This window comes from Zea mays, chromosome 8, assembly GCF_902167145.1.
Source record: "Zea mays cultivar B73 chromosome 8, Zm-B73-REFERENCE-NAM-5.0, whole genome shotgun sequence".
In the NCBI taxonomy this organism is placed as follows: domain Eukaryota; kingdom Viridiplantae; phylum Streptophyta; class Magnoliopsida; order Poales; family Poaceae; genus Zea; species Zea mays.
The window spans coordinates 58,010,576-58,023,090 of NC_050103.1; the positions used below are offsets into that span (position 1 = coordinate 58,010,576).

A 12,515-nucleotide genomic window follows, 5' to 3' on the forward strand; every position below is an offset into this window, starting at 1 on the left:
ATCCACCGGTATACCTTTTGATCTACGAATTTACCTCCCGTGTCGAGGTCGAGATGCCCATTAGTTCCCATGGGTGTCTTGATGGGTTTGCCATCCTTCATTCAAACTTCTTATGTATGTCTTGAATGTACTTTGTTTGGCTGATGAAGGTGCCATCTTGTAGTTGCTTGATTTAAAATCCTAGGAAATACTTCAACTCCCCCATCATAGACATCTCGAATTTCTGTATCATGATCCTACTAAACTCTTCACAAGTTGACTTGTTAGTAGACCCAAATATAATATCATCAGCATAAATTTGGCATATAAACAAGTCTTGTGCAACAATTTTAGTGAAAGAGTAGGATCGACTTTTCCGACTTTGAACCCATTGGTGATAAGAAAATCTTGCATGCATTCATACCATGCTCTTGGGGCTTGCTTGAGCCCATAAAGCGTCTTTGAGAGTTTATACACATGGTTAGGATACTCACTGTCTTCAAAGCTGGGAGGTTGCTCAACATAGACCTCTTCCTTCATAGGTCCATTGAGGAAGGCACTTTTCACGTCCATTTGATAAAGCTTAAAGCATGGTAAGTAGCATAGGAAAGTAATATACGAATTGACTCAAGCCTAGCTACGGGTGCATAAGTTTCATCAAAGTCCAAACCTTCGACTTATGAATAACCTTTGGCCACAAGTCAGGCTTTGTTCCTTGTCACCACACCATGTTCATCTTGCTTGTTGCAGAATACCCATTTGGTACCTACAACATTTTGATTAGGACGTGGAACTAAATGTCATACCTCATTCCTTGTGAAGTTGTTGAGCTCCTCTTGCATTGCCACCACCCAGTCTGGATCTCTTAGTGCATCCTCTATCATGTATGGCTCAATAGAGGAAACAAAAGAGTAATGTTCATAGAAATGAGCAACTCAAGATCTAGTGGTTACCCCCTTATGAATATCACCAAGGATGGAGTTGACGGGGTGATCTCATTGAATTGCTTGGTGGACTCTTGGGTGTGGCGGTCTTTGATCCCTTATTTCTTGATCATCTTCCTTGTCTTGATCATCTTCATCTCCCCCTTGGTCCATGTCCTCCTCTTGAGGTGGCTCATCCTCCTGATCTTCATTTTCATCATCTTGAGCCTGATCCTCGTCTTGAGTTGGTGGAGATGCTTGCATGGAAGATGATGGTTGATCTTGTGCTTGTGAAGGCTCTTCGGATTCCTTAGGACACACATCTCCAATGGATATGTTCCTTAGCGCAACCCACGGAGCCTCGTCATCATCTAGTTCATCAAGATCAACTTGCTCCACTTGGAAGCCATTAGTCTCATCAAACACAATGTCACAAGAAACTTCAACTAATCCAGTGGATTTGTTGAAGACTCTATATGCCATTGTGTTTGAGTCATACCCTAGTAAAAAGCCTTCTACAGCTTTAGGAGCAAAATTATAACTTCTACCTCTTTTAATAAGAATAAAGCATTTACCCCCAAAGACTCTAAAATATGAAACATTGGGCTTTTTACCAGTGAGGAGTTCATATGATGTTTTCTTGAGGATTCGGTGAAAGTAGAGCCGGTTGATGGAGTAGCAAGCGGTGTTGATTGCTTCCACCCAAAACCGGTCTGGAGTCTTGTATTCATCAAGCATGGCCCTTGCCATATCCAGTAGAGTTCTATTCTTCCTCTCTACTACACCATTTTGTTGAGGTGTGTAGGGAGAAGAGAACTCATGCTTGATCCCCTCCTCCTCAAGAAATCCTTCAATTTGAGAGTTCTTCACTACAACCTTTTAGGCCTTCTGTGACATAATGATTATGTCACTAAAAAGTGTTTATTTGTCACATGTTCTATTTTGGTGATGTCATTGTGACGAAAAAGCCATCGTCACAGAAGGTGCGTGTTAAATAGCTTGCTATGATGATGATCAAAAAATCGTCATAGATTCTATGACGCATACCAGATTCGTCACTAAATCTATGACACTCTGTTTCATCATAAGTGCCTCTAAAAACGTCACCATTCGTACTGACATGCATTGCCACATGGCTTATGGTGATGACGTGGTATGTGACGTGGCAAAACCTTTATGACGAAAATATTTGTCATATATTCGATGACGTGGCAAGCCACATGACAGATGACATGGCAAAATTGTTGTGATGAAGAATTTCGTCACGAATTGGAAGGTGTTGGCCGCTTACGTGGCAATGCATTTGTGACAAAAAAAATTCATCATAAAATGTGATGATGTGGCAAAGCACTTATGACAGATACACTCGTCGTCGCAAGGAACACATCATATGCATTCATATCATCCTAGAATATTACACACCACAACCAAAATATTATATGAACTTGTTCAACACAAATATTTCATCAAATAGAGAATAATATAACTTTAAAACATATATCTACAAATCCTTTAACGTAAAATCCAAAACAAATCCAATAACTTCAACTCAAAGTATTAAACATTAAGCATAATTGAAAATGATCCTATGACTTCAAGTATAGAGCTACTATAACTAGCCACTATAGCAGCCATAAGGCTACAGGTCTTATAGTGGTCAACCAGACTTAAGATGGAGGCACTTGGCCTCGATTGTAGCTTAATAGTTGACGAAGGAGGTTGTTATTTCATCCATCGACCTCTTCATACTATCAATGGTCTCCTGAGATGCTTGTTCTTGAGCCTTCAAGGTTTCCACTTCTTCCCGAAGGCCATCTTTTTCTTGCTTCTCGGTCTCTAGTTCATCCTGAAGTTGTTGAATGTTTGCATAAAATGTCGTTGTGGAGCTTTTCTTGGAGGTGGACTGAAGACGATCATTGCGTAGGAACACACTAGAGCCTGGTAGCACATTAGAAACAACTTCTACAGGAGATTTTGGTTGTTGTCCATCTTGAACTGGTGCTGCTACCATTTCTTCCATCTCAACCTAATTTAAAATTTAAAGGTTATTCATCAGTATAGTATACCACAAGTTGCAAGTTGTGAATACAAACATGAAATCAAAACAAGAAATTACAATAGCTTTTTGAACATTTCACTAAAACATTTCTTCTTGCTGCAATGCATCTCCTTGAAAAGATCTATTGCACTAGGTTCAACATCCTTATATTTTTCTTTCTTCTAAAATGATATAAAATGAGTTCGGTGAGAATGGAGGTCTTGAAATAAGATACAAGTAGGATTTCAAAATAACAATTTAAAATGCAATTTATATATGAACAGTGCTAACGCATTTAAATAAAATAGTAAATGAAGCAGTCAAGAAATCCTTCAATTTGAGAGTTCTTGAACTTTGTCCCATTATCGCTTCTTATCTTTTTGATACTTAATCCGAACTCATTTTGAGCCCGTCTTAAGAATATCTTTAGGGTCTCTTGGGTTTGAGATTTTTCTTGCAAAAAGAATACCCAAGTGAAGCGAGAATAATCATCCACAATAACAAGACAGTACTTACTCCAGCCGATGCTTATGTAAGCGATCGGGCCAAATAGATCCATGTGGAGTAGCTCGAGTGGCCTGTCAGTCGTCATTATGTTCTTGTGTGGATGATGGATTCCAACTTGCTTCCCTGCTTGACATGCACTACAAATCCTGTCTTTCTCAAAATTAACATTTGTTAGTCCTAAAATGTGTTCTCTCTTTATAAGTTTGTGAAGATTCTTCATTTCAACATGGGCAAGTAGACGATGCCAGAGCTAGCCCATATTGGTCTTAGCAATCAAGCAAGTGTCTAGTTCAACTTGATTATCATTAAAATCAACTAAGTGTAGCTGACCTTCTAGCACTCCCTTAAATGCTATTGAATCATCACTTCTTCTAAAGACAGTAGCACCTATATCAGTAAATAGACAATTGTAGCCCATTTTGCATAATTGAGAAACAGAAAACAAATTGTAGTCTAATGAATCTACAAGAAAAACATTGGAAATAGAGTGGTCAGGAGATATAGCGATTTTACCCGAACCTTTGACCAAACCTTGATTTCCATCCCCGAATGTGATAGCTCATTGGGGATCTTCGTTTTTCTCATAAGAGGAGAACATCTTTTTCTCCCTTATCATGTGGTTTGTGCACCCGGTATCGTTATCCAACTTGATCCACCGGATGCATAAACCTACAAAACAAATTTAGGCCTTGTTCTTAGGTACCCAAATGGTCTTGGGTCCTTTGACATTAGAAACAAGCACCTTAGGTACCCAAACATAAGTCTTTGGACTCTTGTGTTTGCCCCCAACATATTTGGCAACTACTTTGCTTGATTTGTTAGTTAAAACATAAGAAGCATCAAAAGTCTTAAATGAAATATTATGCTCATTTGATGCATTAGGAATTTTCTTTTTAGGCATTTTAACATGAGTGGAATGCCTAGAACTAGAAGCCTCGTTTTTATACATAAAAGCATGGTGAGAAACAGTATGAGGTTTCCTAGCATGAATTTTCCTAATCTTATGCTCAGGATAGTTTATATTTTAATACTAGTTAGCTGGTATTTAGAAAATATTGTGGCGAGAAAGATTATTGTGCCAATAGTAGGTTAGGGCAAGGAAAGTTTACACCCCGGATGGTGAATCCTGTCTTATTTGGAGATCTTGTATGGATTTTTTCCTTCCTTAACGAGGTTGATCTATTCCTCCCTCGATCCTGGGTCTTGGTGTTTCCATCCGAGATAGAGACATATGGCTAGGATAGCTATGAGTAGGAATAGACTACATTAAGCAGGTCAAGATCTGATTTGATATTAGGTTGGAATAGATGATCATCATGAACATGTTGGTTAGGATGTTTGTTCATGGCTGAATTGGTCTAAGACACTCCTTTGGGGTAGAGGGAGTCCAACTTTTTTGCATTTGAGCCCTTTTTGAGTTTTATCTTCACAAATAAGCCCTTTTCAGTTTTATTTCAAAAAATGGAGCCTTAGGTCGGCGCCATCACCATTAGCGCCGACCTTACACTGGGTGACGCCAAGGCAATTGGCACCTAGGTGTCTGATGTGGGGGCGTCGTGGCTCCGATGTGGCAGGGGGTAGGCGCCATAGATATCGGCGCTGACCCCCATAAAATTGGGTCCTGGCAGCTTTTTCATTTTGCTCGCCCGCACCCGTCTCCCAGCCGCGCAACACCTAAGCTGCGCCTCCTCGCTGCGTCGCCGCCTGCGCCCAGCGCCCCGTGCCGCCCAGCTCCTTTCCCACTTCGTCACCGTCGCTCCTCCGCACCACTTTGACGTCAGTGAGTATTTAGTTAGGATTTTTAGTTATTGTGTTAGTATTTTTGTTAGGTATGTTAGTTTTGTTGCTATAATTAGTTCTTGGTTGAATGTGAGTATCGTGAATATGAATGTGACAAATGCGAATTTGATCGAATGTGATAAACGTGACTTTGATTTAGTTGATGAACGTTGTTAGATGATGAATGTGTTGCATGTGATGAATGTGAGTTGAATCTGCAAGTTTTAGTATCCTCCCGTGCAGGGGAGGTGCTGTCAAAATTTATACTTAGTGCTATGTTTTTTTGCATGTGATGAATGTGAATAGTGCTATTGTTAGTTATTCGTTATTAATTAATAGTTATTTAGTAGTTAGTTATTAGGTGGTTAGTATTTAGTTATTAGTTAGTACTTGGTTATTAGTTAGTATCTAGCTAGTTATTAGTGGGTGGTGGTTAGTCGATAACCATCCATAATGGATATTGAATGTTCAATTCGTGTTTCAAATAGATGTACAATTTTTTGAGCTTATATCATGGAGGCAATGTGGAAGAAGATCCCTATGGAAATGCCAAGTTCATTGACATGCGACACGTGCCCGTGCTATTCGTTAGTAGACCCTCCTTGAGTGATATGTTTACAAAGGCTAAACAAAAGCTAGGTTACCATGAAGATGATGACATTGCAGTTAACAGAGTGCTTAACATTGGTCATCCACCAAATGTCATAAGATGAGTTATCCCAATTGATTCTCAACTAGATTGGGAGAATTTTGTTACTTCGGCTATGAAGATCCAGTTGCAACTCTTGGAGGTTGTGGTGCGGCGGGTTGTAGTAGACCATCCCCCTGAAGACTATGATCGTGCTGCGGATGATGTGCCAACTGTGCCTGATGCTCAATCTGGCCCGAATTTTATCCCATTAAGTCAGCTAGGAGAAAACCTGCAGACAGTTTCTCCTGCGTGTATCCCTTTGGCACAGACCAATTGTAGTAAGTTTCTTTGGCATCACATCTTCATTTTGGACATGAGCACTTTGCTCATTCCATTGCCGTGAGACTGATGATCTTGTACATCGGTGCATGTTGCAGGAGAGACCACTGCTCTTGTGGTTGATTCTACGACCGTGGCACGTGGCTTCTTCGGTGATGGATTTATTGCCTCCAATAGTCCTGGATTTAGAAATGATGATCGTCCGGTTGGTGATTTAGATGATGATCGTCCGGTTGGTGAACTCACAGAGAGTGATATTGAGATGTTGCAACGTGTTATTTCAGACCACCGGGATCCAAGAGTGCATGAGTTCAGTGATCATAGTCTTTCTCATGAGGCAAATGCAGAAGGAAGGGATGATGAGCTGCTAGATGCTCCTGAGGCCGGTCCTAGCATGATGATTGAAAAGGGTCAGGTCTTCAAGGACCTGACTACCTTGAAGATGTGGTTGCAGTATTATGCAGTCTTACATAAGAGGTCGTATAGAGTCTTTCATTCGTACGAGAAGCTTTGTTACATGGTTGTATGCGATAAGGATAACTGTGCATGGAGGGTCTGTGCTAGGATACAAAAGATCACCGCAAAGTGGAAGATAACAAAAGTAGTGGGCCCACACACCTGTGTTTAACATGAGTTAACGATGAAGCATCGCTAATTGACATCTATCCTCATTGGGAAGCGACTCATGGGAATACTGCAGTCGAAACCAAATATGAAGGTTAGGACAATCATGAGGATTGTGGAGAATGTGTATGATGTATATAAGATAACATATGGTAAAGCTTGGAGGGCTAAGCAATGTGCGTGGAAGATGATATATGGGGACTAGGAATCTAGGCATGAGCAGCTACCTATTCTTCTAATGCAAAGAAGGCGGTTAATCTAAGCATGCATTATGAGTACATCCCTAAACCAAATTCTTGGATTTATGGGAGGTAGATATTCTTCCGTGCGTTCTGGTGCTTTCCCTAGTGTGTGGATGCCTTCAGGCATTATCGTCCTGTCTTTTCCATTGACGACACGTTTCTTCTCGGCAAGTACCAAGGCACGCTTCTAATTGCCATATACGGAGCCACCCGCACCAAACACATCGATTATAAATGGGTCATCCTGTACCCATCCATTGTATGGCATGTCAATGAATACATTCGTAGCGCCACCACTTCAGTCATCGCTTAGCACGCTACTGACTCTTGACACTGTCGAACTGCCCGAGGGTCAGCTCAGACCGTCCGACTATAGCGCGGACCGTCCAACATATTTTGTCAGACCGTCCGACCCTACACGAGTCCGCGTGCAGACCACCCAGGTCGTACCATACATGGCCGGATTATCTAGGTACAACCTTGTAACACTATAAAAAACCATCAACTAAAATAATGCATTTAGTTTATTAATGGTAAATATGGTAATGAATTTTTTTGAAATATTTGATTTTTATTTGCATTTAGAATAATTTTGTTGTCTCATATTTGATTTTTGGATGTTTAGTAGAATTTCTTTCATATTGAAAAATCCAATTAATTAATATAGAAATATTGGTCCAAAAATAAATATTTTAGTTATAAATAATTTTGGTGATTTTTTTAGAACTTTTAAAAATAGATTTATTTATATTTTTAAATAAGAAAAGAAAAGGAGACAAAAAGAAAAAAACAAATTCGGAAAACCTAACCCTAGCCGAATTCGGCCCACTAGGGGCCCAACCGGCCAGCCGCCCACCCCCTCCCCTCTTTCTCTCTATGGCAGGTGGGGCTCGCCCTGGCACCTTCCTCTCCTTCCCCTGGTCGCGCCGCCGCCGCAAGGCACGCCCGCGCCCACGACTCGCCCGCGCCGAGCTCCCACGCCCACCCCTTGGCGTCCACGCCCGAGCCGTGCCCTGGCCCGCCCGCTCGCCTTCCCTCGAGCCAAAAACCACCGTTTGTCTCTCTCTCTCTCCCCACGTTCTCCCTAATGGCGCCGTTAATGGCCGCCGCCATTGATGGCGTTGAAGTCGGTCGTTCCTCTTCCCCGGCGCCCTCTCCTCTCCCTCTCTTGCTCTATAAAAGGCCGAGCTTCTCCCTCTCTCTCCCTCCCCGAGCTTCTCCCTCTCTCTCTCCTTCACTTGCGCTCGCCGAAACCTCGCCGTCTCGCCGAACCGCCGCCTCGCCGGAGCTCCGCCGCGCTGCGCCCATCGTCCGCAACCCCCGTCGGACCACCCACATCCTCGGTCGTGCCCGTGCCCTACCTGACCGAGCCCTCCCCTGTCGAGATCCTCCCCGCTCACAAGCTCTAGCCCAAGGTAGAAGACGACCATTTTGCGTTTTGGCCCTCCGAGTTTCAGAGAATTATTTCTGTATTTTATGCATCGCAAATGTATGTAAAAGTGATTCAAAAACTGTATGTGCTACTCTCCAATGTATACGTGTAGTCGTAAACAAGCCTCGCAACGATATTTTTACAGGTGCGCGAATTTGTATTTCAAAAATAAATTATGTCAGTAATCCCTAACTTGGTGATTTTTATTCTAGAAACGATTACGATTGATCTCGCTTTAGCACATGAACGATAATTGTTAGTAGTATTTTAAGTGTAATTTTATGGATATAAAGAAGTAGAAGAAAACACTAGACCATGTATTTTCGGTCAGATGAAAATAGGTTTTTACTAGTCATAATAAAGGTATTCATAAGTATAGCACTTAATTACTTAGAATTTGTAAAACACTTATTCATGTCATAATAATCATGATTATGTTGTTAAAAGTCTAATTAGTAATGTACATTAATTCTTAGAATATTAATGTTAGAGGAATTATAAATAAACAATTTTTAGCTATACTTATAATTTCTATTTAGAAATGAAGGGATAAAACTCAAAAAGTCTATTATTAGTTTTCCATAAAGAAGGTTAATATATGTTTATCTACATTTTGCTAGATAAAACTAGTGTCATAATCACTAACTCATAATTTCACCAATAATGACTCGCAGTAATAGTCATAATGAATTAATAAGTATTTACGCTTTAAGACGTATTTATGAGTATAAATGTGTGATGTATAAATGTGTATGTAATGGTGAATGATTATCCCTGTAATGGTGTATGTTTATTTATTTGGAGAACGTATTCTTTTTGTATGTACGATACGCAAATCGATGCTAGAAGTTGACTGTGAGGTAGATGAATCAAACTCGTTCGAGGACGACCCACAGGACACTTTCGAGCAAGACAAGTGGATTCTCCCTCTGTATATTCTATTTGTACCCAAGTAATGCATATAATAATGTTTACTTTTTGGATATATTGCATAATTTGATGGGATTTGCCTAAATAAGGATTTCCTAGAATTACCAACCCTATTGCTTGAATTACCCTAGGATAAATGCTTTGCTTAGCAATTTTTGCTATTGCTCAACTTGATGAATATGATGTCACTCTTTTAATGATACAATGTTCCGGAAATGAAGATTATTTATGTTGTTAACCCGATGGTTAAACAAGAACATTTTGCGTTAAATGGAACATGGAGTGACCACCCAGGATAACAGTGCAACCACGAGTGTTATCATGGCTCTGGCTTTGGTAATTAGCTCTATAGACTTAGTGCTTAGCAACCCTACCTGAAAGATGGGCAAGAGGGGGCGGCAGTGGTTTGGTGGCAGCTCATGTTAACATGGGGTGGTAGTCTTGGCTAAGTTACCTCACTCAGAGGTCCATCAATACTGACATGGAAACCTTAGCGGGTGGCTTTGTACTAAGGATATTTTGTGAAAGCCTCATAATGAATCCCTAGCCATTCAGCTCGGCAGTGTTTACGGGTCCGATCAACCTAGGCTAGATGGGATACATGGCTTGTGGGTAAACTTGTACCACCTCTACACAGTGTAAAACTGATATGTCAGCCGTGCTCACGGTTAAGAGCAACCTGGACCCTCACATGATAATTGAACTTAAAGATGAACAATAAATCGAGATCTGATGATCTGCCAATGGTTGGTTTAAGTGGTTTCACTTAAGTGTTTTTGATATACTCTTATACCTTTGTTTAAATGGGATACTTGGGATACACACTTATTAGTAAGACAGATGTTGTTAATAAAATATTGACCAACTAAAATGCATACTGCTCAACCTTAGCCTCACCTTGTTAAACTTGCATTAATTTTCCCCCCACTTGCTGAGCCCCGACCATAAGTGAGTTCACCCTTGCTAATATTTTGATTAGAGGGTGATGAAGAAGACCTTGATGGAGATTTCGATGAATACTGAGTCTAACGATGCGCCGGTTATCTTCCTGTGGGAGATTACCCATGTTATTTCCGCTTTACTTTGATGATACATTTTAAGATACTATTATCTGGATGTTGTAATAAAGACTATTCTACTCTCTTTACGCCTTTATTGCATTGTCTTTTGATATACTACACGTGTGATGTCAACATATGTGTGGAAAATGGATCTTGGCACACATATGGTATGCATTCGGTTTTGCCCCCAGAACCGGGTGTGACAAACCTCGGACAATTTGGCCCAGTCATGGACCGTTCGGCCCCTTATGCCAGACCGTTCGAGTATGAAACTACCTAAGCAGCGCCATATACGGCTGGATAGTCCGGATTCACCCTCGGACTATTCAGCCCAGTCACGGATTGTTCGACCCCTTACGCCGGACTATCCAGGTACGCGTATGCAGAACCACATGCTGCACAATATGCACAATTTCAGCACCCATTGCAGCAGCACTATGCTACCCCACTAGCAGCATATTATAACCATGCCATGCCACCTCATATGCACAATACTGAATATTCTTTGGTCACTAGAGAGCCCAAGAGATATAGGGCATGAAGGGGTTTCACTAATAGGACACCTAACACACATTTTGAACATCTCTAGAGGAAAGCCGACAACATAATGTCAGACAACTTGAAGTTTTCACCCCTGTACTTAATGGACGGTCACCTAATGTAGTGGAAAAATTAAGGATGAGGTAGTCGGGTTGTTCAGAGACAAAGTCGGTGTTAGTGTGTCAGGCACGGGGCAATCGTATTAGAAACCTTAAAGCCACCAATTTGACGTCGTGCCATATCCACAAGGGACCAGGATACCAGATTTCTCCTTCTCAAGCTTCTTCACCATATTTTTACGGTTATTTTGAGAAGGTCGAGCATGACATTTTCTTCTCAATTGCCTCAAGTTCCTTCTTAGCCTCTCAACATCCCCCTTGAGCTTTTCATTTTTTATAGTTGAATTATTTGTAGTTCCTAAATTCCTAGCTCAATGAAAGATTGGCTTTATTGAGAGAAACAAGCATTAACACATGGTAAAATATTTTCTAGTTGTTCCTATATGCACTTGTGAGGTTGGTGTGTTTCAAATTAGTTAATACAGTCTCATGGGCTCTAACATGATATGATCATCCATAAATTTTTCATGTGAGCATAAGAACATACTATGTTTTTAGGTAAAGCTAGATTTTCATTAGCTTTTCTATTGTGTCCTTAAGCATGGCATTCTCATTTTCTAATTGAGCAACACAAGATAAAGCATTTGTATTACTAGTTTGCTCAATTGAAATATTTTCATAACTTTTGACCAAATTATCATAGGAGCACTTTAGCTACTCATGCTTTTTGGTTAACTTCTCCATGCTTTTGATTTTCTTGATGAGGACTTCTTCTAGCTTGTGAAGCGTTTCTTTTTGCTCTCTCGCCCTCTTCAAGAGTTTGAACATGATCATCTTATTTTTCTTGTTTAGATGAGCATAGAGATGTACAAACTTTTTTTATCATCCACATCCTCACTTTCACTTTCACTACCATTCTCATTAGTTGTAAGGCATGTATGAGAAGTAGAATGAAAAGATAAACCTTTTGGAGAGGTGGATTCAATGTTTGGTATGCATCAATCCTTTTCTTCTTCTTTCTTCAAAAAGTTAGTCTCACAAGTACTAAAGGAAGTAGAAGTGTTATTTTTGGACTTACCAAAAAAATTCTAATCTCAGTCCAAATATCATGCGCATCGTCGATGGATTTTTCATTTCTAGGCACGATGGAATAATAAGCATCTTTACTAAGAGCAATAACTAAGATGTTGAGAGCTTGATAATTTAATCGCAAACATCTTAGCTCATTCCCATATGGATTTTTCTTATCAATTCTAGAAGGCAAAATACACTTATCTAGAATTTTCTCTAGTTGAGGACCTAAGGTCCTAAAAGCATTAAGCACATGAATAGACCAAGATGCGTAATTAGAACCATACACAAGTACGAGTTCTAGAGTTACCTCCTTAGTAGACATCGTCGTCTCTAGATGGCTAAGCCTAATATGGAGAG

The 12,515-nt window shown here is 40.4% G+C and overlaps 1 protein-coding gene across 1 annotated transcript; it reads right to left on the bottom strand.

The window, feature by feature from the left end:
• Positions 1 to 2,363: 2,363 nt before the first annotated feature.
• On the bottom strand, positions 2,364 to 2,981 carry LOC100278994 (uncharacterized). The gene has a single exon (NM_001364538.1). The coding sequence runs from the start codon at positions 2,920 to 2,922 to the stop codon at positions 2,602 to 2,604; it is 321 nt and encodes a 106-aa protein (NP_001351467.1). The 5' UTR covers positions 2,923 to 2,981; the 3' UTR covers positions 2,364 to 2,601.
• Positions 2,982 to 12,515: the final 9,534 nt, after the last annotated feature.